This window comes from Ranitomeya imitator, chromosome 6 (genome assembly GCF_032444005.1).
Source record: "Ranitomeya imitator isolate aRanImi1 chromosome 6, aRanImi1.pri, whole genome shotgun sequence".
In the NCBI taxonomy this organism is placed as follows: domain Eukaryota; kingdom Metazoa; phylum Chordata; class Amphibia; order Anura; family Dendrobatidae; genus Ranitomeya; species Ranitomeya imitator.
The window spans coordinates 477816739-477844613 of NC_091287.1; the positions used below are offsets into that span (position 1 = coordinate 477816739).

Here is a 27875-nt window from a genome sequence, read left to right on the forward strand (position 1 = left end):
GTCACTAGCTGGCTCTCTGGCTGGCTGTCTCTCTCTCTGGCTGTCTCTTTCTCTAGCTGTCTCTCTTCTTCTGGCTGTCTCTCTCTGGCTGTCTCTCTCTCTGGCTGGCTGAAAAACAATTTCTTTAACTTTAATGGCACATTTTATATACAAGCTGTAGGCTTTTCTATGGTTGCTAAGTACTTACTTTCTGTTGCCAACTTAACCATGAGTTGGTGGGAGGAATGCTAAATCGCTAATGTCACCAACCATTTTCTGGACTGAATATTCTGGTATGGCAGATTCATCGATGACTTGCTTCTCATATGGGCGTCCGATGAATCTGCCGTATCATCATTCATTAATTAGATGAATCTGAACCCATTCAATCTAAAATTCACTTGTAATATAGAGAAAACCAATATTGATTTTTTTGGATTTAAAACCAATGGGTATCAATGGTCAAATAATTACTATAGAAACATTTAGGGAAGAGACAACGGGAAACACCATCCTGCATGCTAGCAATCACCACCCCATGCATACTATTAAACCAATCCCAAAACGTGAGCTCACATGAGCTAAAACGAATCGCAACTCTGCTACATCAGATGAAAATGAATCTATAAAAATGAATAGAAGTCTTAGTGACTGGGTTATAAACAGTGGATGTTCACTAGAGCAAAGAACATTATTGATAAAAATCTAGGATCAAATCTTCTAGTAATGAAGAAAGCACGGATGGACATCTTACACCCATTACCTTATCTCTGGAATAAAATTATACATTTTCTGCCAGTAAGAAATTGTTCATCAAAAATCTTTCTATATTGGAAATCAGCGGCAGTTATAAAATAAGGTCATCGTGTTGTCCCAAGGAAAGCTCCTTCCTTGGGATAAATCCTTTCACCGAGTGAAGTAAAAAACTCCAAGTTTAACAACAGAAAAAATTGGTTATCAACCACTGGATTCTTTAGATATGGCATCAAATCTTGTAATATGTGCTTGTATAACAAAAAATGTAAGAGTTTCTCTGATTCCTTGAACAAAGCTGAGTTTCTAATTAAGACTTTCATTAAAAAAATATATATATAATTGGCTGCACCACTCGCCAACTAAAGGTCCGCATTAGGGATCATATCTACGACATACACAACCGTGAAAACTCTCGAAAGAGAAATTTTCAACCATCAAAGCATTTTATTGAAAAACATCATAATGACATATCAGGCATAATAGTTTATGCCATCAAACAGGCATTTATCAGTAACAGAGGGGGAAACAGAGAGGCTGCTTTGAAAAGATGTGAGGCGAGGTGGATATTTAATCTGAGCACAATTTACCAATGGGCCTGAATCATAGAAAGGACATTATGCTCCATTATTAACCATTTATATTTTCCATTGAAGTAAATGATTTTCTCACTGCTCATGTTACATTGGAGCACAACTGTGTACAGATAATAAAAATACTTTAATAATTAGAACTTTTTTATGAAAATATCATTAATCCACGCTGTTTACATATGTACTTCTTCAATAGCAGTGACAATATATCATTTACCTTGCATACTGTTAATATATAGAAATCTTACATATAATGCATTATTATGCTTTTTTTTGTAAAAATGATTGCACAATTTTGAATACATGACACATTTTTTGCATTTTTGTTTTGTATAGTTTATTAATTGTATTGCAGATTTATCATATACATTGTATATATTGTACTTTTTGCATCTAATTTACCATGTGTGATTTGCTTTTGTCAGGGTATCATGCATTTTGTTTTCAGTGCATGTGAAGGGGTTAACCTGATTAATTGTTAATTAGGTATAAAAGTGAAAACGTTGTCTGATAACATGATTAAGAGTTTAACTTCCTGAAACATATTGTTTTACCCATGACCGTGGCATTTTAGACTTACCGACCGAATTGTTTTCTATTCGCACCAATAAAGAAGAAGTTTTGTATATCCGTGGATCATTCTTGCAGTTTTAATGTGTTAACTATTTTCCCGAGTGAGTTACTATTAGAGATGAGTGAATATGTTTGGAAAAACATTATTGAATCCGAATTTGCCATATTCATACCATATTTGTGCGAATTTATGTTTGACAATCGTTTCCGAACATATTCGCTCATCTGTACTTCCATTGACGCCAATGGTGTTCGGCTGTGTTCGGCGAATATTGCAAATACGGCAATTGTAATCAGAACTGAAAATTGAAATATTTGCTCATCTCTAGTTACTACACTATCATAACATTATCACCAGTCTACCACATTTTTTGTGTGCTGAGATGCCATCAACGATGTGGTGTACTTCCTGACCATGCAGTTGCGGTCCATGTCTTTGGAGGTGAAAGGCATCAAGCAGCAACAACAGCATGCGTTATCCAACGCTACACAGGTTATACTCCACCCAAAACAGTCTTCTAAGATTAAGGTAAATTTACTGGATTGTTTTGACAAGGACCAAAATAAGCTTTCATCTTTCTTTCTTCATGTAAGTAGTATTTTTGTCTCTATCCTGCCTCATATGTAGGAGAAAGTCAACGTGGGGGTATTGTTCTGTTGTTGCTCCATGGCGATCCTCTGACTTGGGCATTTTCTCTGCCTGAGGAAGCTCCAGCATTATCCTTAGTTGACACATTTTTCTCTGTTCTGGGGCTCATGTATGACAACCCCTGCGACAACACAGCATCACCCTGGCCTGGTGCAGGGGATGAGTTATTCCTAATTATGGTGGAAGTATTGTTCCTTTATTGAGCCAGTCATTGGACATGAGGCATTGTTTCATATGAGCCTGAACATTGGCTCTTGTTGTATGTTAATCAGAGGAAAGTCTGCTGATTAGGTTTTGCATCAGCCTTTTGCGGTTTACTAGACTACACACCTTGATGGACAAATACACGAGTTAATTGAGCAATTGAACAATGAGGGATTACCTCCACCCACCTTCACCCAATCCTGTCATTAAATGCCCTGAATGAGAGCTGTGAAATATAAAAAAGGGGTTGCGTCTATCTACAGAGAAACTCTACAAAATTAGCCCAATAAACCATTGCTCCATCTGGTGGAATAGGTTCTGCTCTACTGCCCATCACTGAACCCACAAAGACATTTGGAGAACCCATGTTGGGATAATCAGGTCACCTGGCCATATACCTCACTGTGCTTGGTCAACCTCCTACCTCCTTTCTGTGGGTGCCCACGAAAAGCAGGGTGCTATTGGTTGGGAAATTGGTCGTGGATGCCCCAAAGTCAAAGAGATTCTAATCTCCTCTGAGCCAGGAGAAGGGTGAGACTCTGTCATTTGCACCATCTTGTGTACTTGCTGGGCTCTACTATATGTAGTTGCTAGCTGGAACTGGATGTACGCGCTGTGGGCGGTCCGATCCGATGGGTGTCATGGTCTGGTCCAGGGCTTCCCATCTTCTTACGATGACATCCTCTTCTTGTATTCACGCTGCGGCCCTGGCGCAGGCGTACTTTGTCTGCCCTGTCGAGGGCAGAGCAAAGTACTGCAGTGCGAAGGCGCCGGGCCTCTCTGACCTTTTCCGGTGCCTTCGCACTGCAGTACTTTGCTCTGCCCTCAACAGGGCAGACAAAGTACACCTGCGCCGGAGCCGCAGCGTGAAGACCAGGAGAGGACGTAATCGTAAGAAGATGGGAGGCCCCGGACCGCGATGCCCATCGGGCCGGACCGTAGCGGGACCACCCCTGGGTGACTATAATCTAACCTCTTTTTCTCATCTTTCAGGATACATCGGGGGCTTTTCTTACAGCATTACAGAATGGTCATATGATTGTGCTACTGAATTTATGCCAGTGACCAAATTGCCTAAATCTCATCTGTTTAACCTCTCTCTTTCTGAAAGAGATGCCTTGAAAGAGTACATTGAAAAGAGTCTCTCCAAGGGTCACATAAGGCCTTCACTTCACCAGTCATCGTGGGATTTTTCTTTTTTAACCCCTTAACCCCCGGAGCTTTTTTCGTTTTTTCGTTTTCCCCTACCCCTTCTTTCCAGAGCCATAACTTTTTTATTTTTTCATCAATATGGCTGTGGGAGGGCTTGTTTTTTACAGGACGAGTTGTACTTTTGAAAGCCATCATTGGTTTTACCATGTCGTGTAGTCGAAAACGGGAAAAAAATTCCAAGTGCAGTGAAATTGCAAAAAAAGTGCAATCCCACACTAGTTTTTTGATTGGCTTTTTTGCTAGGTTCACTAAATGCTAAAACTGACCTGCCATTATGATTCTCCAGGTCATTATGAGTTCATAGACACTAAACATGTTTACGTTCTCTTTTATCTAAGTGTGGAAAAACATTCCAAAATTTGCTAAAAATAAAAAAAGTTTTCGTTACCCGTAGCGTCTCCATTTTTTGTAATCTTGGGTTGGGTGAGGGCTTATTTTTTGCGTGCCGTGTTGACGTTTTTAATGATACCACTTTTGTGCAGATACATTCTTTTGATCTCCCGTTATTGCATTTTAATTCAATGTCGCGACGACCAAAAAAACATAATTCTGGCTTTTTGATTTTTTCTCGCTAAGCCGTTTACCCATCAGGTTAATACTTTTTTTAATTGATAGATTGGGTGATTCTGAAAGCGGCGATACCAAATATGTGTATGTTTGATTTTTTTTTTTTATTGCTTTATTTTGAATGGGGCGAAAGGGGGGTGATTTGAACTTTTATGTTTCTTTTATTTTTTTTTAATATTTTTAAACATATTTTTTTTTACTTTTGCCATGCTTCAATAGCCTCCATGGGAGGCTAGAAGCTGCCATAACTCGATCGCCCCTGTTACATAGAGGTGATGCTCAGATCGCCCCTATGTAGTAGAATTACAGTATTGCTATGAGCGCCAACCACAGGGTGGCGCTCATAGCAATCTGTCGTCAACAACCGTAGAGGTCTCGAGGAGACCTGTGGTTGTGATGACAATGCACCGATGACCCCCGATCACGTGACAGGGTCAGCGATGCGCGTATTTCCAGCCCGATGGCAGAAGCGCTTTTTAAATGCCGCTGTCAGCGTTTGACCGCAGCATTTAGCTAGTTAATAGGCACCAGTGGATCGCGATTCAAAATTTTTTCCTAATGTTCAAAAAGCAATTTTGCTATTCATATTTCATGTATTTCATATTTGACGTGTTTTGGCACGATAGAGTGCAACCTTTTTTTGTATGTTATATATGGAGGTAGCTGCTCCTGGTTTGCACCTATTCACACTAGTTTGGATGTGCCAGTCTTTTTTCTGTCAGTTCAAAAGAGCTGACATGTCGCGGCTTTGAGGTGGGCTCACCCTGAAGCGGGGGACACTGCCAGCTGACATACTATTCCGTCAGCTGGCAGAAAGAGGTTAACAAAAAAGATAGAGGTTTGTGTCCTTGTTCGGATTTTAGAAAAATTAATAACATTACTGTACTTAATCCTTACCCATTACCTCTTATGCCATAAGAGGTACATTCAGGAGGAGAGTAAGGCCACGTTCACACGTTCAGTATTTGGTCGGTATTTTACATCACTACTTGAAAGACAAACCAGGAGTGGGTGATAAATACAGAAGTGGTGACGTGTTTCTATTATATTTTTCCTCTGATTGTTCCTCTCCTGGATTTGCCTTCCAAATACTGCTGTAAAATACTGACCCAATCCTGATAGTGTGATGGTGACCTAGTATTCAATTCAAGGAGCAAAGCTGTTATATTCCATATTACAAGACTACAGACACAATCTCTTTTATGGGAACAGATTCTCCGTAAAAGAATATAGATGTACTGTACATATACATGAATTTATACAATGCCTTGAAAAAGTATTCATACCCTGTGAACTTTTCCACATTTTTTTACATTACACCCACAAATGTTAATCTATTTTATTGGGATACGGAGCAATCCTGGAGGAAAACCTGTTAGGCTGGTTTCACACTTGCGTTTTCATCTGCAGCGTTTGTACTTAATCCTAGAACGCGTACCTGGGGCCTCACAGGCCTGCCAGGTTACTTGTTTTCTATTTTCTGTAAAAGTACTTTAGTTAGAATTTTCAAAATCTAGGTAATCCTCAGGTATATAGTTGTTAGTAATTTCCAGTTATTCATATATTTTTATGTTACAGACATTTCGGTATAACAACCTTTTTTGGGGGACTACCCCATATTCACGCACCTGGGGCCTTTTAGGCCTGTACTAGGTTTACATGTGATACTCAGTCTTTTTGTCTGTATTGTTGCTGGTGAAGAACTTTTATGACTCTGCTATTGCTGGGAAGAGTGTGGATTCTGCATGACAACATGGTCATGTGATTTACTGTGGCAAAGAAGCTGATGCTCCAGTCCAGAAAGACCTATGTTCCGACATAGTAAAAACACTTGCTCTACCAATTTTCAATTCAGGAAAAAATATTACAATGGATAATTACTTTACCAATTTTGAAATGGCCAACTTTTTGCTTCAAAAGAAACTTACAATTGTTGGTACTATGAGGCCAAACCGCCGCAACATTCCCCCAATCATGAAGCACAATGCACAGCGAACAATCTACGAGAGTGTATTCGGTTTCTGCAATCAAGCAACAATGGTGTCTTATAAAGCCAAGAAAGAAAAATCCGTGATATTACTGAGTGCAATGCATCATGATGGAAGTATTGACACCAATGACAGGAAAAAAATCCTGAAATCATACTGCATTATAATAAGACAAAAGGAGGTGTCGACAAGATGGACAAAATGATTGGAGAGTATTCGTGCAAAAGGCAGACTAAACGTTGGCCTTTTGCCCTTTTTTCCAATATCCTTGATGTGTCAGCCCTCGATAGCTACATTGTTTACTGTCAAACTAATCCAGAATTCCATGCCAACAGGAAAGACAAGAGACGTCTATTTTTGACAGAACTTTGTAATGAACTTTTGATGCCTACTATGATGGAGAGAAGCAGCATGATATGCTTATCAAGGCAAATTACAGAGGCTATGATCCGATGTGGAATACACTTTCTGGAACATCCAGAGCAAAGAGAAAAAAAAAGAAAGCGCTGCTATATTTGTCCAGCAAAGAAGGAAAGAAAATCGGAGCATTTCTGTTCTACTTGCGGACAAAATGTATGCAAGGAACATTCAGCCGAAAAAATAATATGCGAGAATTGTCGGGGGAATATGTAAAGTTACAAATAAATATTCCTGCACCAAGTTTGCTACAACCAAAAAATGTTTTCATAACAAAATTGCATATAGAATGCCTATATTTGGCGTGCCCGATTACTTACTTTTTTGTTGTTTTATGCACATATTTATGTTTTGAAATATACACATCTTAGGCTGTGTTCCCAGTAGCGCTGGGCTTCGCCAGAAGGGGATCCATAATGGATCTGACCTCCTGGTAACTCCAGCTAAGGCTGCCGGAATGGCGGGATTCCCCAGCGCTAGTTGGAATGCATCCTTACCTTGCATTTGTAAAATAAATTTTGAAAAGTATTTTTATTTGAGTTATTCCGTGTTAGTTGCAGACAGGCCTAAAAGGCCTCAGGTGCGTGAATATGGGGTAGTCCCAAAAAAAGGTTGTTATACCGAAATGCCTATAACATAAAAATATATGAACAACTGGAAATTACTAACAACTATATACCTGAGGAATACCTAGAGTTTCAAAATTCTAACTAAAGTATTTTTACAGAAAATAGAAAACAAGTAACCTGGCAGGCCTGCGAGGCCCCAGGTATGTGTCCGCCAGCCTTAGCTGGGGTCACCAGGAGGTCAGATCCATTACGGAATCCCGTCCTGGTGGACCCCTGCACTAGTGGGAATGCATCCTTACTTTGCAATAAACTTTGAAAAGTATTTTTATTTGAGTTATTCCATGATAATTGTAAACAGGCCTAAAAGGCCCCAGGTGCGTGAATGTGTAGATTTCTATGGGTATGCGTTCTAGGGTTAAAGGGACACTTTCACCTGAATTTGGAGGGAACAATCTTCAGCCATGGAGGCGGGGTTTTTGGGTTTTTGATTCACCCTTTTCTTACCCGCTGGCTGCATGCTGGCTGCAATATTGGATTGAAGTTCATTCTCTGTCCTCTGTAGTACATGCCTGCACAAGGCAATCTTGCCTTGCGCAGGCGTGTACTATGGAGCAGGGGTCCCCAACTCCAGTCCTCAAGGCCCACCAACAGGTCATGTTTTCAGGATTTCCTTTGCATTGCACAGGTGATGCAATTATTACCTGGGCAAGACTAAGGAAATCCTGAAAACATGACATGTTGGTGGGCCTTGAGGACTGGAGTTGGGGACCCCTGCTATGGAGGACAGAGAATGAACTTCAATCCAATATTGCAGCCAAAATTCCCTCCAAATTCAGGTGACAGTGTCCCTTTAAAAAAAGCATGTGTTTTTTTGCCTATGTTTAACATTAAAAACGCATGCGTTTTTTTGTACGCATTTGGTCGCGTTTTTGAACGCATGTGTGTTTTTCTGCATGCATTCATTTGCATAAATGCAACCTGTAGTAATTTTAAGAGGCTTTTTTTGCCGCAAAAAACGCATGCGTTCGTATGTGTTTTTTTTGCGGGAAAAAAATGCATTGGAGTCAATGGAAACGCATGCGTTTTTTATGTACATGCGTTTGCATGCGTTTTTGAACGCATGCGTTTTCATTAAGATAAGGATGTCTAGACACTGATTAGCCACCCCCTTGCTTCAAGAAGATAAAAGGGAGGTTGGGGGAAGTTTAAGCACACTTCTCATCAGACTCCCAAGAAGACAAGACACTGTCGGACAACATTTTAGAGGGCAATACACAGGACAATGTGAGTATATCCTAACCAATGCCTTTATTTTGTAATTTTTTGCTCTACATGTCCTAATTTCTTCCATTTATTTTTTTTCAAATGCGTCAGAATGTCTTCTTCGGAGTCTTCATCTGGTGAGGAGTTTGAGCCACGCCAATCGGAAGTGGAGCATGTCAGTGAGGTTAGTATTTGCTTCGTCAGCTGGGTAAGTATTCACTGTCACACCGACACATGTGACAATTTGAATTTTTCCTTTTTTTTAGAGCACTTCCACTGAGGCACAGACTGGGCCGGAGCAGCGGAGTCAAGGTCCGGTGGAAAGACGGCAGTGGGTACGTATACAAGGCTGACTGTCCTCATTGTTATAATCTTGAATCTTCCTTTCTTTACACTCGTATTTCTTTTAATTTTTCATCTTGAATCCTTTTGTATGTTGACTTTTATATTCATGCCTTTTCTCAGCATCTGTTCTCTTTCTTTTCCTTATGTGATTGAGCAAACTTTAATTATGTTCTTTTAATTATAGGTTTCACGACGGGACGATGAGAGGATGACCTCCTGATAACCCTTGTCCAGGAGCGAGTCCCGTTGTGGGACAGCCGGGATCCACAGCACGCAGTGAACAGTACGCTCCGTCGGTTGTGGAGTGAGGTGGCCCAAGCGTTGTGGGATGGCTGGGACAATGCCCCGCCACGGGTCAGTTGTGCATTTGGTAAGTATTGCAATGCAGTGTGAAGCAGCAGAGACCTTGGCCGTGCTCTCTTGACTGTGTGTGATGAAAGAAACTCTGCGTAGTTTCTTTCATCACACATAGTTGTCTTTGTGCGGCCAAAAGTCCATTTACTGATCATAATATTTTATTTTTATTTCACAGTGGAAAAACTAAGAACACGTTGGCGTTCCATGAAGGACCGCTTTAACAAGGACCTGCGCGAAGAGAATCGTGCTGCAAGTGGTTCTGCAGCAAGGATCAGACCGTACAAGTACCACCGTGTGCTGTCTTTTTTAAGACCGGTCCTTCTCATGAGAACGTAAGTATTTCTCACATGCTTTCGGTTGTATTGCATTAACATAATATGTATTTTCAAATGCCACAGGATTTAGCATCTGGTTATTTTTTGGTATTAATTTTCTGTTTCCTTTTTTCACAGCACACACAGCACGACTGTCGCCCCAGGTTCTGGAGCGGTCCTTCAGCCGGCAGCCACGGACCCGTCCCAGCCATCCAGCAGCGCAGCAGCAGGTGGGCCTTCCACACTCACTGGAGACCAGGGAGCTGACCCATCAGGTCTTCCCCTTTCGCAGTCCTCTTCCACTGCACCCTTTTATGCGGGCACATCCCGCCAGCGACAGAGGGCTGCGGATACGTCACTCATGCCCGAGTTTTTGCACTTGAGCTCGGTTTTACATGAAGCAATCAAGGCTTTAGGTGACCGAATGGATGTGTCTCATAATCTGTTAAATTGCCGTATCCAGGATGTCACCAAAAGCCTTGATCAAGTTAAAGCTGACCTCCAGAGGCCAGCTCATCATTTTTTCAACCAAATTGAACAGGGCATGTCGGAACACCTTAGCCCTGATCTCCAGCTCCGTGTGATGCAGGTCTGCAATGCTGCTTTTGTGCAAGCTATGCAGCAGAGTCGCAATTTACAGCAGACAGTGGCGTCATATCCAACTGTGCCGTCACTGTCACGATTAACATCCCTTCCTACCTCTGCTGCATACCACTGCACGGCCACCTCTATTCCTTCCACAGGTGGACTTCACTACAGCGGCAACACCTTTACCAGTGCTGTTGGACATCCCACCGCCACCACCATGACAACCGCTGCTCCGGCTTGGACCTCCTCCACTGACACCGTGAGGCCGCAGGACCCTGGCGTGGCTTTCCGGGCTGGACCCCCCCAATGCAGCAGGACCAAGGCATGGCTTTCTGGGCAGGACCCCTCCCCTGATGCAGCAGGACCCTGGCGTGTCTTACCGGGCCGGAGCCCCCCCGATGCAGCTGGACCAAGGCATGGCTTTCTGGGCAGGACCCCCCCCCCCGATGCAGCAGGACCCAGGCATGGTTTTCCGGGCAGGTCCCCCCCCATGCAGCATGACCCAGGCATGGCTTATCGGGACGGCACCACCACTATGCAGCAGGACCCTGGCAGTGCTTTATGTTCCCCCCCAAACGATGCTGCAGGACCCTGGCAGGGCTTTATGTCCCCCCCTACGACGCAGCAGGACTCTGGCGAGGCCGAGCGATCGTCAAACGTAATGGACTTTGACACAGTGCAGCCGGCCCCTGATGTGTCTCCCGCCACCACGGTACAGCATATGAGCCCACCAAGACGTCCCCCTACCAGGCAAACCCAAACAAAAACTAATTAAAAAAAAAAAAAAACACTTAGTATTCCTCCCCCTTCACCTACCGATGTGTCTGTATTGTCAGTTTTGTCTCACCATTCCAGTGTGTCTCAAGCCTCTCATGTGTCAAGCCCCATCCCCGAGCTTCTAGACCCATCCAGTTTCATTGCCCATTCTCCTGCCACCTCAGCGTCGTCCACGGTTAGCCAGGCCTCAGTGCTTCACACCCCCCGTTTACATCACTCTACCCCAAGCCGTAGCGGCACAAGCCGTCGCGGTACCAAAAAATAAATTTTACTATTTGTTACATAAATAAAAAAAGTTTTATTTGCCTCAATTATGTTTGGTTTATTGTGTTTATCGCCCCCACCACGAAACTTCCCCATACACGTATTCTTTGGGCCACAACATATCTCCAGTAGTTAAAAATACTAGACAGCAGCTATATGTGTGTCTTTAGTATGGAGATATGAGGTGGCACAAAAAATATAACATTTATTTCCATACTCTGTCTTTGTATATGCATAGTGTGACAGTACAAAGAGAATATGGTGAATATACAAGGTAGTTATCAACTCAATAGGTCAGGTGTCAAAAAAACTAATAAGTTAGGACACCTGACCTATTGAGTTGATAACTGCCTTGTATATTCACCATATTCTCTTCTTTCTACCTATGGTATTTCACACCAATTGAGGTGACAATTGTTGTTACACGCTACATATCTATGCTCGCCTGCCCAGGTGTAAGAATTAGTGAATTCATGAGGCTGTTTATATTTATTATGAATTCATTATTTCTGACACATTACTTGATGAGTATAGATAGCGTGACAAGAATTGTCACAGTGTCGACGCAATGACGTCAACGAGGTTACCAATAAATCAGCATGTTTGCCATTTTTAGAAGTATGCGGCCAGTGTTTGATATCTTTATTTGTAAACCAAAATAGGGAGTGAAACAATAAGAGGTCAATTATGATAATAAAATAATAACTAATACCTCTGCCTCTATCACCCACTCCTGATTTTGGATTACAAAAAATGAAATTACATACATATGTACTGGCCGTTTTTGGCCCACCTTTCTTTGCAGAAGAAAAAGATAGGAGACACAGTTACCAACACTAAAGTTTATTGATTTGACATTTTTTTTTCATTGTAGAAAATTATTGTTAAAGAAAAATATACCACAGGACATTTATACAACATTGTTCTGCCATGACACACGTCCAATATCTGATACAAAATAGGCCGCAAATTGGTCCCGCATGAGACCAACGGCTGCAGTTGACCGCAGCGGGTGATGCTGAAAATCAGGCAGAGGGTGTGCAACTGGTTCATCCAGCTCAATGCGGGGTCGCTCCTTATTAATTATGTAATTGTGGAGAACCACACAGGCTCAGACCACCTCGTCAACTGTTTCCACTTTTAGATTTATGGCGGTTGCAAGAATGCGCCATTTAGCAACCAGAATGCCAAAGGCACACTCTACTGTTCTCCGGGCCCTGGTCAGTCTGTAGTTGAAGATCCTTCTAGTGTGGTCCAAGTCCCGACTGGAATATGGCTTCAGTAGATTTTCACACATCTGGAAGGCCTCATCCCCAACCATAACAAATGGCTGCGGTGGGCCTTGAGTGTTGGGGAGAGGCTGTGGAGGAGGAAAATTAAAATTGTTGCCATACACACGACGGCCCATATCAGAGCTTCTGAAAGTCTGGGAATCATTGCCACGGCCAAAAGCTCCTATGTCCACGGCGATGAAGCGACAGTCCGCATCAGCTATTGCCATGAGCACTATAGAAAAATATTTTTTGTAGTTGAAAAACTCCGATCCGGTTCTGGCAGGTTTGATAATGCGGATGTGCTTTCCATCCACCGCCCCTAAACAGTTGGGGAAATCACACACATTCAAAAATGTATCTGCAATTTCACGCCACATGTCCACGGTGGGTACTGGTATAAACTCCTCCCGTAGTACGTTCCATAAAGCCCGACAGGTGTCCACAACTATTCCGGATAGGGTGGGTATTCCAAGCCGGTATTGGAAGTGGAGTGAAGATAAACTCTCCCCTGTCGCAAGAAATCTATAAGAAAAACACACAAAAAAACATTACAATCTACTCTTTTTATGGTGTGGTTTAAAAAAAAAAAAAAAAAAAAAAAAAAAGAAAACAAAAAACCTGTCAGAATAAAAATAAAAAAAAGGACTATCATTGGTTCAGATTTTGAACGTACCTTAATGTCACCAGCAGACGTTCCTCGGGTGGTATCGCTCTACGGAGCTGGGTGTCCTGGCGCCGTATGACTCCTTGGACACGAGACAGTAAATCCCGGAACGATGCTTGTGACATTCTCGTGTACTCCTGGAACTTCTCCGGGTTGGCATTCAGCTCGGCATAGAGCGTGTGATAGGCTCCACGGCTCTCACGCACTTCTATTATGGGGTGCCTCCAAAAACGCCGACGTTGTCTCCTTCTCCATCTTTCACAGTTTCGGTCTTGCTCCCAAGCAAAAGCACAGGCCAGAAAAATCTTGAAGCTGAAATCAAGGTTGAAATAAAAGCTCTCCATGCTAAGATCCATCATGACACAGGAAACAGTAGCAAGCAGTTAACATTTCAGTAGCCCTAGGGTCTATATATAGAGAGCCCATCATATACGCCCTCTCTATTCCCATTGGTGGTGTCACGTTATCTTTTTTTGGCTCCTGTGATAATTTTGGACTTCTGCTAAAAAAAACACAAACGCATGCAAAAACGCATGTAAATGCGTGTAAACGCGGCGTTTTTTTAGACGCATGCGTTAACACATGCGGCAAAAAAACGCAGCGTTGACATGCGTTTACATGCGTTTTTGCATGCGTTTGAAACGTGTTAAAAACGCATGCAGATGAAAACGCAAGTGTGAAACCAGCCTTAGAGGCTACAAATGACTCGAGACTGGGGTGTAGGTTCACCTTGAATTGGGACAATGAACCTAAACATCCTGACAGAGCTACAATGGAGGGTTTACATCAAAGCATATTCATGTGTGCGAATGGCCCAGTCACCGTCCATCCTAAATCCCATTCAGAATCAGAAGACTTGAAAATTACTGCTCATAGATGCCTCCATCCAATCTCACTGAGCTAGGGATAGTTTGCAAAGAAGAATGGGCAAAAATGTCAGCCTCTAGATGTGAAAAGCTATTAGAGACAGAACCCAAGAGACTTGCAGCAGTAATGTAGTGAAAGGTGGTCCTACAAAGTATCAGACTACCGGAGGAGAAACAAATGCGCGTCACCAATTTCAGATGTATATTTTTTAAAATACCCGTATATACTCGAGTATAAGCCGACCCGAGTATAAGCCGACCCCCTAATTTTGCCACAAAAAAACTGGGAAAACTTATTGACTCGAGTATAAGCCTAGGGTGGAAATGCAGCATTTACCGGTGAATTTCAAAAATAAAAATAGATCATTATTTCCCCATAGCTGTGCCATATAGTGCTCTGCACCGTTCATTATTTCATCATAGCTGTGCCATATAGTGCTGTGCACCGTTCATTATTTCCCCATAGCTGTGCCATATAGTGCTCTGCACTGTTCATTATTTCCCCATATCTGTGCCATATAGTGCTCTGCACCGTTCATATTGCCCCATATCTGTGCCATATAGTGCTCTGCACCGTTCATATTGCCCCATATCTGTGCCCCATATATGCTCTGCACCGTTCATATTGCCCCATATCTGTGCCATATAGTGCTCTGCACCGTTCATATTGCCCCATATCTGTGCCATATAGTGCTCTGCACCGTTCATATTTCCCCATATTTGTGCCCCATATAGTGCTCTGCACCGTTCATATTGCCCCATGTCTGTGCCCCATATATGCTCTGCACCGTTCATTTTTGTCCCATAGCTGTGCCCCATACAGTGCTCTGCACCGTTCATATTTCCCCATAGATGCTCCATATAAATCTGTGCCGCTGCTGCTGCTGCTGCAATAAAAAAAAAAATGCCATACTCACCTCTCTTGATTGCAGCTCCTCTGCGTCCGGTCCTGGCGTCTCTCTGCACTGACTGATCAGGCAGAGGGCGGCTGGAACGGGGACAGGTGAATATGACATACTTACCTGGTCCCAGCGATCCTGGCGCTCCCCGCCTGTCCCACGGTCTTCTGTGCTGCAGCCTCTTCCTCTATCAGCGGTCACCAGCACCGCTGATTAGAGAAATGAATATGGGAGGTGGAGCAGCCTATTCATTTCTCTAATGAGCGGTCCCACGTGACCACTGAAGAGGGGAAGAAGCTGCAGCACAGAAGACCGTGGGACGGCAGGGGGAGTGCCAGGATCGCTGGGACTAGGTAAGTATACCTCAGCACCCTCACCCCCTCACCCGCCGACCCCACCGCTACCGTGTCTCGAGTATAAGCCGAGAGGGGCACTTTCAGCCAAAAATTTGGGCTGAAAATCTCGGCTTATACTCGAGTATATACGGTACTTCGAAAATCGTGTATCATTTCCTTTACAAATACTTGCTACTTTGAGTTTGTATATCACATAAATTTCAAACAAAGTGCATTTAAGTTTGTGGCTGTAATATAAAATTAGAAAAAGTGAATTCAATTACATTTTAGTAAAAGTATTCAATATTTTTTCCCTGGGTCATTTCTCATTATTACATATAATTTATGGACATCTATGGCTTGATTTATTTGCCTGTGCGGATTGGATGAGTTGTTACCAACATCTGGTGAGAATTTCATTTCAATAGCACCTTTAGAAATGCAGCTCTGGCAAAAATTAAGAGACCACTGCAAAATGTTCACTTTGTCTGATTTTTCTCTTTATATGTACATTTTTGAGTAAAATGTAAATTGGTCTTTTAGTCTATAAACTTTTGACAACATGTCTCCGAATTTCCAAGCAATACATTTTGTATTTTCTTTTCTGAAAAGGAGAAATGGTCAAAATTTAAAAAGAAAACAGTGCTTTCAGCCCTCAAATAATGCTAAGAAAACAAGTTCATAATCATTTAGAAACAACCATAGTAATGTTTTAACTCAGGAAGAGTTCAGAAATAGTGATGAAGGAGTGTACTTGTTGCTCGAGTTTTCCCGAGGACGCTCAGGTGACCTCTGAGTATTTGTTAGTGTGCGGAGATTTAGTTTTCATCTTGGCAGCTGAATGATTTACGGCTACTAGCCAGCCTGAGTACATGTGGGGGTTGCCTGGTTGCTAGGGAATCCCCACATATAATCAAGCTGGCTAGTAGCTGTAAATCATGCTGCTGAGGCGATGAAAACTAAATCTCCGAGCACTAACAAATACTCGGAGGTCACCCGAGCGTCCTCGGGAAAACTCGAGCAACGAGTACACTCGTTCATCACTATTCAGAAATCAATATTTTGTGGAATAACCATTATTTTTAATCACAGCTTTCATACGTCTTGGCATGCTTTCCACCAGTCTTTCACACTGCTTCTGGTGCAAAAATGTAAGCAGTTCTTCTTTGTTTGCTGGCTTGTGACTATCCATCATCCTCCTGATTACATTCCAGAGGTTTTCAATGGGGTTCAGGTCTGGAGATTGGGCTGCCCATGACAGGGATTTGATGTGGTGGTCTCTTAATTTTTCCCAGAGCTGTATATTTACTTAGAAAATTGGTGACATGTTCAATACTTATTTCACCCGATCTATGTTTAATTTAATATGCATTTGATTTTTTTCTTACAGATTATTATTGCCCTGAGTTTTCACCTATTACCATCACATTGTCCATTAATTATTACTATATACTATTTTACTGTTTTATATATATATATATTGTGTATATGCTATTGTTCTACATTGGAATATATACATTATAATGACACTAAGGCTGGCATTATTATAGCATTCATATAGAGACACTGGGACTGGCTCTATTATAAATATACTGAGACAGCCATACCATGGGGGAGATGGGGGCACGAAGGGCAATTTTATGGTAGCTCGTCATGGTACTGTTTCAGGGACACTTAAGCGGGTACTGTTTTATGGATACTAGGTTTTACTGTTCAGGGAACACTGTGGCTGACACTAGGGAAAAGTTGGCGCTATTGTGGTTATTGGGGTATTTTATTGTGTATGTGATGGTTAAAGTGAGTGAAGGGCTAGGTTACGTATTTGTCATTACTGAGCTGCCTTGGGTTTATCACAGGAATAAGGGGACGACAGAGTGATGTCTACCATTAGACTGGACGTGAGGTGGTAAGTCAATTGCGCTAGTCAAAATTCAAGGGCACTCGTGGCTCTTTTTGGGCTCCACCTAGTAACATAGTTAGTAAGGCCGAAAAAAGACATTTGTCCAGCCAGTTCAGCCTATATTCCATCATAATAAATCCCCAGATCTACGTCCTTCTACAGAACCTAATAATTGTATGATACAATATTGTTCTGCTCCAGGAAGACATCCAGGCCTCTCTTGAACCCCAACCTCTCTTGAACCTATATCTAAGGGCAAGGCAGATATCTAGAAACTTCTGTGCGGCACTCCTCATGTATGAGCTATGAATAGACTTCAATGCAAGTATGCAGATATAAATGAACATATCACAAATATAGAAATGATAATTAGGTTTTATAAAGAATTAACAAAAAGCAAGAAAAGCATAACGCAATAAGTTATACATTTGCAAAAGAAAATACATAAAGAGATGATGTAATATACCACATTAAAGAAACTGACAAAATAACAGATATTTCCCCATCCCTTACCCACATAGACACACAGATAGTGACATTCGGGACATATGTACAGGAATAATTCAGGAACATAGGTGACAATGGCGGGATTATGGTTTTTTCTCATCAATATATTTTGAGTTTTTAAATAAAAGTCTAAGTGTGAAAAGTAAACTAGACATTAAATAAAAAACATGTGGTAGTGGTATAGCAATGCGTGAAGTGCTCAATGCGATGCCTCAGTCACCACCCACAATATGTGCATGATAGCGCATATTGCGTTCCTTGATCTCTTTCATCCTACGGGATTTGTTGGAGTTGCCGGATTTCATCGACTGCTCTGACTTGATGCTCTGACACCGAGATGACACTCTGTTTCTCAGGTTTTGTGAGATGGATCTTTGAAGATTCTTCATAGATGATGAAGCCGCCATAGTTTTGATCCAGGGATGTTGTAGGGCATCACCGGCTGATAACCGGTCTCTGTAGTCTACAGTGAGCAGGCGGTCTATAAAGTCCTTTGCAAGATTGGAAACACTTGGCCATGGCTGGAAGGAAAAAACAACATTTTTTTTTACAATATATTAGTAATATCATATGAGCAATAATGATAACAAATATTAGTGGGATATCAGAGAGCAATGGAAGTGAACTTGAAAAAGTGAGAATATTGTCTCAGCAGTGACTTCCACACATCCAGATTTTTTGGCAGAAAGTCCACAGCGTTTTACATTTCAGAAACTGACAGCTGTGGATAAACTGCATTTTTTGTCAAACTTTGCCATTGAGTTCAATAGGGACGTAAAGATACACAATAAAATACATTTTTTAAGTTTTTGATGCAGTTAGTTCCCTCTGTCACACCATTAGGAACATGGAGTACCCACAGATTGCTATGGCAACTATAGATCTAAAAGGGACAAAGGGAGGGCTTAAAGTGGTTGTCCCATAAACAAAGGACATTTTAATTAATAGATTAATTTCCACAATTGGAGAAATAATTTTATTATTGGGCCCCTGCTATGTACTGTGTAGTGGCTGTTTCTGACCATGCAGTTCTGTTCCAGGAGATGATTGACACATACTACAGCTCCTGGTCAGGGGAAGAAGCATTAGTCACTTGTGATAAGTGAGTATTCAGATGACACAGCAGGGGTTCAGAGCGGCTGCATCCTGAGAGATCACATTTTTCCATGCCTGTTTTATCACAGGAGCGAGTGTTTTTGCTCTTCACCATTCCTGTGAGCTCATCATAAATAAAGTCAGTCACATATAAGCTCAGCAGCCGCTGGAGCTTTCACATCCCCCGATTTGACTTGTCATGAGCTCAGAGGGCTGGAGACAAGGCAGGAACACTCACTCCTGTGACAAAACAGGATGCGAAATGTATTACCTTAGAAAGCAGTAGCGTCTGTGTACTCACATATCATAAGTAACTTATGCTTCTTCCCTGGCCAGGAGCTGTGGTATGTGCTGACCATAAGCTTGAAGTGCTCTTCATAGTCATACACAGAAAATAACAGTCCATAGCAGGGGCACATTTATAACATTATCTCAGCACATTAATATTTTTAACACATTTAATTGCTAGTATTACAGGATCTATTAATTAAAATTCACTTTGTGGGACAATCTCTTGAAAGAGGATTTTTCAATGGACTTCTTTTATTTAAACGGATTACCTCCTTTAATTTGTGCTGAACCAATTACTCTGCAATTTTTTTTTCTTCTTGTCACTTACATCACAAACTTATGCTCCCCAGTAATAATGATGCAAATTTTACCTTGAACCAACTGGGCATATACCAAAGAACTTCTCTATGGGTGTTTGCGTTTTCTTCTCTGATGACAGCCAATCATAAAATGGCCAAGCCTGTAGAGAAGTTCTGTGGTACACGTCGAGATGTTTGAATAAAAAATTTGCTTCTTTATTACCATGTGTCATAACTTTGGAAAAGAAAGGCACATAAGAAAAATTGTTACAGAAACAGTGGAGCAGCACCAATTGGAGATTTCAATTACATAAGTCCTGTGAAAGGTCTTCTTTAATAGCTTGTGTGTCCATGTTGCCCTAAGGCAGGGCCGGACTGGCCATCGGGCAGTTCTGGCAAATGCCAGAAGGGCCGGTGCCAGTAGTGGGCCGCTGTGCGCTGACTCACCCTTCCCCCCCCAGCGCTGCCACCGCATTCAACTATACCAGAATCTATGACGCCGGTACAGTTGAATGCAATGATGGAGGAGAGAGAGCGTCACCTGACGCTTCCTCTCCCATCATTCCCCGCTCTGCCTCTGACACTGCGGGTGCGTGCACACTCACTGTGTCCCAGGCAGTACAGTGGCAGCCGCCGAGACAGGAGCAGGAAGCAACTAGGCTCGAGGGGAGGTGAGGAGTGTGTTTTTTTTTTTTACTGGACTATGGGGCCATTCTAGGGGGGGGAGGAGAGATGTGGGCTCTGCTGTATACTATGTGGGCTGTGCTCTACAGAATACTACTGTGTGGGCTCTGCTGTATACTACTGTGTGGGTTGTGCTATATACTACTATGGGGGCTCTGCTGTATACTACTGTGTGGGCTCTCCTATATACTACTGTGTGGGCTGTGCTGTATACTACTGTGTGGGTTCTGCTATATACTACTATGTGGGCTCTGCTATATACTACTATGTGGGCTCTGCTATATACTACTGTGTGGGCTGTGCTATATACTACTATGTGGGCTCTTCTGTATACTACTGTGTAGGCTGTGCTATATACTACTATGTGGGCTCTGCCATATACTACTGTGTGGGCTGTGCTGTATACTACTGTGTGGGCTCTGCTATATACTACTGTGTGGGCTGAACTGTATACTACTATGTGGGCTCTGCTGTATACTACTGTGTGGGCAGTGCTGTATACTACTATGTGGGCTCTGCGATATACTACTGTGTGGGCTGTGCTGGATACAAATATGTGGGCTCTGCTATAATAATAATAATAATCTTTATTTTTATATAGTGCTAACATATTCCGCAGCGCTTTACAGATTTGCACACATTATCATCACTGTCCCCAATGGGGCTCACAATCTAAATTCCCTATCAGTATGTCTTTGGAATGTGGGAGGAAACCGGAATACCCAGAGGAAACCCACGCAAAAACGGGGAGAACATACAAACTCCTTGCAGATATTGTCCAAGGTGGGATATACTACTGTATGGGCTGTGCTGTATACTACTGTGTGGGCTCTGCTATATACTACTGTGTGGGCTGTGCTGTATACTTCTATGTGGACTCTGCTATACATTACTGTGTGGGCTGTGCTGTATACTTTTATGTGGGCTCTGCTATATACTACTGTGTGGGATGTGCTGTAAACTACTATGTGGGCTCTGCTGTATACTACTATGTGGGCTGTGCTGTATACTACTGTGTGGGCAGTGCTGTATACATACTGGGTGGGCAGTGCTGTATACTACTGTGTGGGCAGTGCTGTATATTACAGTGTGGGCTGTGCTGTATACTATTTGGGCTGTGCTGTATACTACATGGGCTGTGCTGTATACTGCTACATGGGCTGCTGTTATGACCTGGTGGTTTGGAGCACCCGACCTGATAGTTAAACTCATACAGGACGAGCTCTGGGATGTGGGAGCTCTGCTGACCGCAAGCCCTAATCCTATTGCACACACTAAAAATAGCCGTGGAGCGCTCCTGACGCTCCCTAGGCGCCTCGTAACAGCCTCAGAGCTAGCTAGCCCTAGAGATAGAAAATAAAGCCTACCTTGCCTCAGAGAAATTCCCCAAAGGAATAGGCAGCCCCCCACATATAATGACTGTGAGTAAAGATGAAAGTCACAAACGCAGAAATGAAATAGGTTTCAGCAAAGGGAGGCCAGACTTACTAAATAGACAGAGGATAGGAAAGGAATCTTTGCGGTCAGCACAAAAACCTACAAAAGACCACGCAGAGTATGCAAAAGGGTCCTCCGCACTGACTCACGGTGCGGGGAGCCACTCTGCATCCCAAAGCTTCCAGCTAGCAAGACAAAATCAGGATAACCAGCTGGACAAAGAAACAATGAGCAAAAATAACAATAAGGAACTTAGCTTCTGCAGGAGAAGACAGGTCACCAGGCAGATCCAGGAGCGAACTGAACCAATGCAGGAACATTGCCAGCTGGCATGGAGTAACGATCTGAGTGGAGTTAAATAGAGAAGCCAACCAAAGGATAAACCACGTCACCTGTGGAAGGAACCTCAGAAGCAGCAGCTTCACTCATAGCCACCAGAGGGAGCCCATAGACAGAACTCGCCGAAGTACCATTCACGACCACAGGAGAGAGTTTGACAACAGAATTCACAACAGTACCCCCCCTTGAGGAGGGGTCACCAAACCCTCACCAGAGCCCCCAGGCCGATCAGGATGAGCCAAATGAAAGGCACGAACAAGATCGGCAGCATGAACATCAGAGGCGAAAACCCAGGAATTATCTTCTTGACCATAACCCTTCCACTTGACCAGGTACTGGAGTTTCCGTCTCAAAACACGAGAATCCAAAATCTTCTCCACCACATACTCCAACTCCCCCTCGACTAACACCGGGGCAGGAGGATCAACGGAGGGAACCATAGGCTCCACGTATCTCCGCAACAACGACCTATGGAACACATTATGGATGGCAAAAGAAGCTGGAAGGTCCAAACGAAATGACACAGGATTAAGAACCTCAGAAATCTAATATGGTCCAATGAAACGAGGCTTAAACTTAGGAGAGGAAACCTTCATAGGAACGTGACGAGATGACAACCAAACCAAATCCCCAACACGAAGTCGGGGACCAACACAACGCCGGCAGTTAGCGAAACGTTGAGCCTTCTCCTGGGACAATGTCAAATTGTCCACCACATGAGTCCAAATCTGCTGCAACCTGTCCACCACCGCATCCACACCAGGACAGTCCGAAGGCTCAACCTGCCCTGAAGAGAAACGAGGATGGAAACCAGAATTGCAGAAAAAAGGAGAAACTAAGGTAGCCGAGCTGGCCCGATTATTAAGGGCGAACTCAGCCAAAGGCAAGAAGGACACCCAATCATCCTGATCAGCAGAAACAAAGCATCTCAGATATGTCTCCAAAGTCTGATTAGTTCGTTCAGTTTGGCCATTAGTCTGAGGATGGAAAGCCAAAGAAAAAGACAAATCAATGCCCATCTTAGCGCAAAAGGACCGCCAAAACCTCGAAACAAACTGGGAACCTCTGTCCGAGACGATGTTCTCCGGAATGCCATGCAAACGAACCACATGCTGGAAAAACAATGGCACCAAATCAGAGGAGGAAGGCAGTTTAGATAAGGGTACCAAATGGACCATCTTAGAGAAGCGATCACAAACCACCCAAATGACCGACATCTTTTGAGAAACAGGGAGATCAGAAATAAAATCCATGGAAATATGCGTCCAGGGCCTCTTCGGAATCGGCAAGGGCAAAAGCAACCCACTGGCACGAGAACAGCAGGGCTTAGCCAGAGCACAAATCCCACAGGACTGCACAAAAGAACGCACATCCAGTGAAAAAGAAGGCCACCAAAAAGATCTAGCCACCAAATCTCTGGTACCAAAGATTCCAGGATGACCAGCCAATACTGAACAATAAATCTTCGAGATAACTCTACCAGTCCATCTATCAGGGACAAACAGTTTCTCCGTAGGACAACAGTCAGGTCTATCAGCCTGAAACTTTTGGCTCACACGCCGCAAATCAGGGGAAATGGCAGACAAATTTACCCCTTCTTTAAGAATACCCGCCGGCTCCGGAACACCCTGAGAGTCAGGCACAAAACTCCTTGACAGGGCATCAGCCTTCACATTCTTAGATCCCGGAAGGTATGAAACCACAAAATCAAAACGGGAGAAAAAGAGCGACCATCGAGCCTGTCTAGGATTCAACCGTTTGGCAGACTCGCGATAAGTCAAATTCTTGTGATCCGTCAAGACCACCACGCGATGTTTAGCTCCTTCAAGCCAATGTCGCCACTCCTCGAATGCCCACTTCATGGCCAACAACTCCCGATTGCCCACATCATAATTGCGCTCAGCAGGCGAGAATTTTCTAGAAAAGAAGGCACAGGGTTTCATCACCGAGCCATCAGAACTTCTTTGCGACAAAACAGCCCCTGCTCCAATTTCAGAAGCATCAACCTCCACCTGAAAAGGGAGCGAAACATCTGGCTGGCACAACACAGGGGCAGAAGCAAAACGACGCTTCAACTCCTGAAAAGCCGCTACAGCCGCAGAGGACCAATTGACCACATCAGCACCTTTCTTGGTCTAATCAGTCAACGGTTTAGCAATACTGGAAAAGTTAGCGATGAAGCGACGATAAAAATTAGCAAAGCCCAGGAACTTCTGCAAGCTCTTCACAGATGTCGGCTGAGTCCAATCGTAAATGGCCTGAACTTTAACAGGGTCCATCTCGATAGTAGAAGGGGAAAAAATGAAACCCAAAAATGAAACCTTCTGAACTCCAAAGAGACACTTTGACCCCTTCACAAACAAGGAATTCGCGCGAAGAACCAATGCAGGAACATTGCCAGCTGGCATGGAGTAACGATCTGAGTGGAGTTAGATAGAGAAGCCAACCAAAGGATAAACCACGTCACCTGTGGAAGGAACCTCAGAAGCAGCAGCTTCACTCATAGCCACCAGAGGGAGCCCATAGACAGAACTCGTTGAAGTACCATTCACGACCACAGGAGGGAGTTCGACAACAGAATTCACAACAGGCTGCGCTGTATACTGCTACGTGGGTTGTGTTATCTGCTATGCGGGTTGTGCTATACTATGAGGGTATATTATATTCTATGGGGAGGCTGTGTCATATACTATCTGGCTGTGTTATATACTATTGTGGATGTATTATATTCTATGGGGGAGGCTGTGTTATATACTATGTGGGGCTGCATTATATTCTATGGGAGCTACATTATATATTATGGGGAGGTGTACTGTATTATATTCTATGGGGTGGCTGCATTATACTCTGGGGTGGCTGCATTATATTCTGTAGGGTGGTGGCTGCATTATAATATATGTGGGCTGCATTATACTGTATTGAGGACTATGGGGAATACGTTATACTATATGAAGAACTATGGGGTGCATTATACAATGGGAAGTGAATTGTACTACATGGATGACTATGGCGGTGCATTATACTATATGGAGCACTATGGGGAGTGTATTATTATTATTTATTGTTATAGCGCCATTTATTCCATGGCACTTTACATGTGAGGAGGGGTATACATAATAAAAACAAGTACAATAATCTTAAACAATACAAGTCATAACTGGTACAGGAGGAGTGAGGACCCTGCCCGCGAAGGCTCACAATCTACAAGGGATGGGTGAGAATACAGTAGGTGAGGATAGAGCTGGTCATGCAGCGGTTTGGTCGATCGGTGGTTACTGCAGGTTGTAGGCTTGTCGGAAAAGGTGGGTCTTCAGGTTCTTTTTGAAGGTTTCGATGGTAGGCGAGAGTCTGATGTGTTGTGGTAGAGGGTTCCAGAGTAGGGGTGATACGCGAGAGAAATCTTGTATACGATTGTGGGAAGAGGCGATAAGAGGGGAGTAGAGGAGATCTTGTGAGGATCGGAGGTTGCGTGTAGGTAAGTACCGGGAGACGAGGTCACAGATGTATGGAGGAGACAGGTTGTTGATGGCTTTCTACATCATGGTTAGGGTTTTGTACTGGAGTCTCTGGGCAATGGGGAGCCAGTGAAGGGATTGACAGAGGGGAGAGGCCGGGGAATAGCGGGGGGACAGATGGATTAGTCGGGCAGCAAAGGTTAGAATAGATTGGAGGGGTGCAAGAGTGTTCAAGGGGAGGCCACAGGGCAGGATGTTGCAGTAGTCAAGGCGAGAGATGATGAGGGCATGGACTAGAGTTTTTGCAGATTGTTGGTTGAAGAATGAACGGATTCGTGAAATATTTTTGAGTTGAAGTTGGCAGGAAGTGGAAAGGGCTTGGATATGTGGTTTGAAGGAGAGATCAGCGTCAAGGATTACCCCGAGGCAGCGAGCTTGTGGGACTGGGGAGAGTGGACAACCATTTACTGTAATGGTTAGGTTAGTTGGGGGGGGTCACATGAGATGGGGGAAAGATGATGAATTCTGTTTTGTCCATGTTAAGTTTGAGAAATCTAGCGGAGAAGAAGAATGAAATAGTGGACAGACATTGAGGGATTCTGGTTAGTAGGGAGGTGATATCTGGTCCAGAGATGTAGATCTGTGTGTCATCAGCATAGAGGTGATACTGAAAGCCATGAGATTCTATGAGCTGTCCCAGGCCAAAGGTGTAAATGGAGAAGAGCAGGGGCCCAAGGACTGAACCTTGTGGGACTCTGACAGATAGGGGGAGAGGTGAGGAGGTGGTGTGTGAGTGGAAGATGCTGAATGTCCGGTCTGTTAGGTATGATGAGATCCAGGATAGGGCCAAGTCTGTGATGCCAAGGGATGAGAGGGTCTGTAATAATAGGGAATGGTCCACTGTGTCAAAGGCACCCGACAGGTCGAGGAGGGGGAGGACAGAGTAGTGTCGCTTGCTCTTGGCGGTTAAGAGGTCGTTGGTGACCTTAGTTAGGGCAGTTTCAGTGGAATGGTGTGACCGGAAGCCAGATTGTAAGCGGTCAAAGAGGGAGCAAGAAGAGAGATGGGAGGACAGTTCAAGGTAAACGTGTTGTTCCAGTAGTTTGGAGGCATAAGGGAGAAGTGATATAGGGCGATAGCTAGATACAGAGGATGGGTCAAGAGAGGGCTTTTTGAGGATAAGTGTGATGGAGGCATGTTTAAAGCTTGAGGGGAAAACACCAGTTAATAGTGATAGGTTGAAGAGATGAATTAGGGTTGGGATGAAGACTGTGGTGAGGTTTGGGATGAGGTGGGATGGCAGCGGGTCAAGTGCACAGGTGGTGAGATGCGATCTTGAGAGTAGAGTGGAGAGTTGATCTTCTGTAATGGTGGAGAAGTTGGTTTTGGAGGTGGAGGGCTGGGAAGTCGGGAGAAAGGGTTCTGGGGGTTGTTGACCAAAACAACCCCCCAAAGTGTATTATGCTATATGGAGGACTGAGCAGTGTATTTTAATATATGCAGGACTATAGGGAGTGTATTATTCTATATGGAGGACTGTGGTGCACATTATAATATATGGAGGACTATGGGGTTTTTTACTAAACAAGTAAAATGCTGCATATTCAGATTGTTTTTGCTGGAACAAAAAACATTGTTCTCAGCAGCACATCACCGGTGTAAACTGTGGATGTGCTGCTGATAACATGATACTGTATGGTGATCTGTTAGTGATCTACTAGTGATCGTTCTGTCCCATCATTATTCCTCAGCAGGTGGAAAGAGGCCGGGAAACAAGTGTTGAACAACTTCAGTATTGTCGATCAAACTCATTTAGCGGCCTGAACTCAGCGCATGTAAATACAGCAGAAATGCTTTTGTGTGATGTGCAATATGTTAGCATTTGGGGCCCCATTTTAAACTTTGCCTAGGGCCCCACTTTGCCTAAAACCGGCCCTGCCTACAAGTGTACAAAGATATTATACAGTCATCACCATGTGACAAGTGGGCCTGTGTAACTTCAATGCCAGGACTGAATTTTAGTCCCAGTCCGGCCCTGCCCTAGGGATACATTCACATATCTGCCTTTCTTATCATATTGCTATATGTTTTATTTTTCTCTTTTTTTATTGGTTATAAATAAGCGTATAAAGATGGAGTTTACAAGCAAAAAGTACTAAGATATATAACTCGGTTTACAAACACCATTATTAATATTCAGAACTTTAAAAATCGATAACAGGTCAATACAATGATGTGAAGATTCTCAGTGAATGAAAGAAAGAAGGGAAGAAAAAGAAAGGAGAAGAAAGGAACAATGAGAAATGGCATAGTAGGAGGAAAGGGTGATGCCTGTGGAAGCCAAAAGTAAGAAGATAATGCTGCTAAATCATTGTTGTGGCAAGCTCAACCTAGAAGTGACGTCAACTGAGGGGTGAA

The 27875-nt window shown here is 43.3% G+C and overlaps 1 protein-coding gene across 1 annotated transcript in view; it reads right to left on the reverse strand.

Annotated features, from left to right (window-relative positions):
• Nucleotides 1-17709: 17709 nt before the first annotated feature.
• Nucleotides 17710-27875, reverse strand: part of LOC138642938 (serine/threonine-protein kinase H1-like) — a 39806-nt gene continuing 29640 nt past the window's right edge. Inside the window, exon 3 of the mRNA XM_069731568.1 lies at nt 17710-18378. Within this exon, the coding sequence (XP_069587669.1) occupies nt 18070-18378 (309 nt within the window). The 3' untranslated portion in view covers nt 17710-18069. The remainder of the gene's footprint in view (nt 18379-27875) is intronic.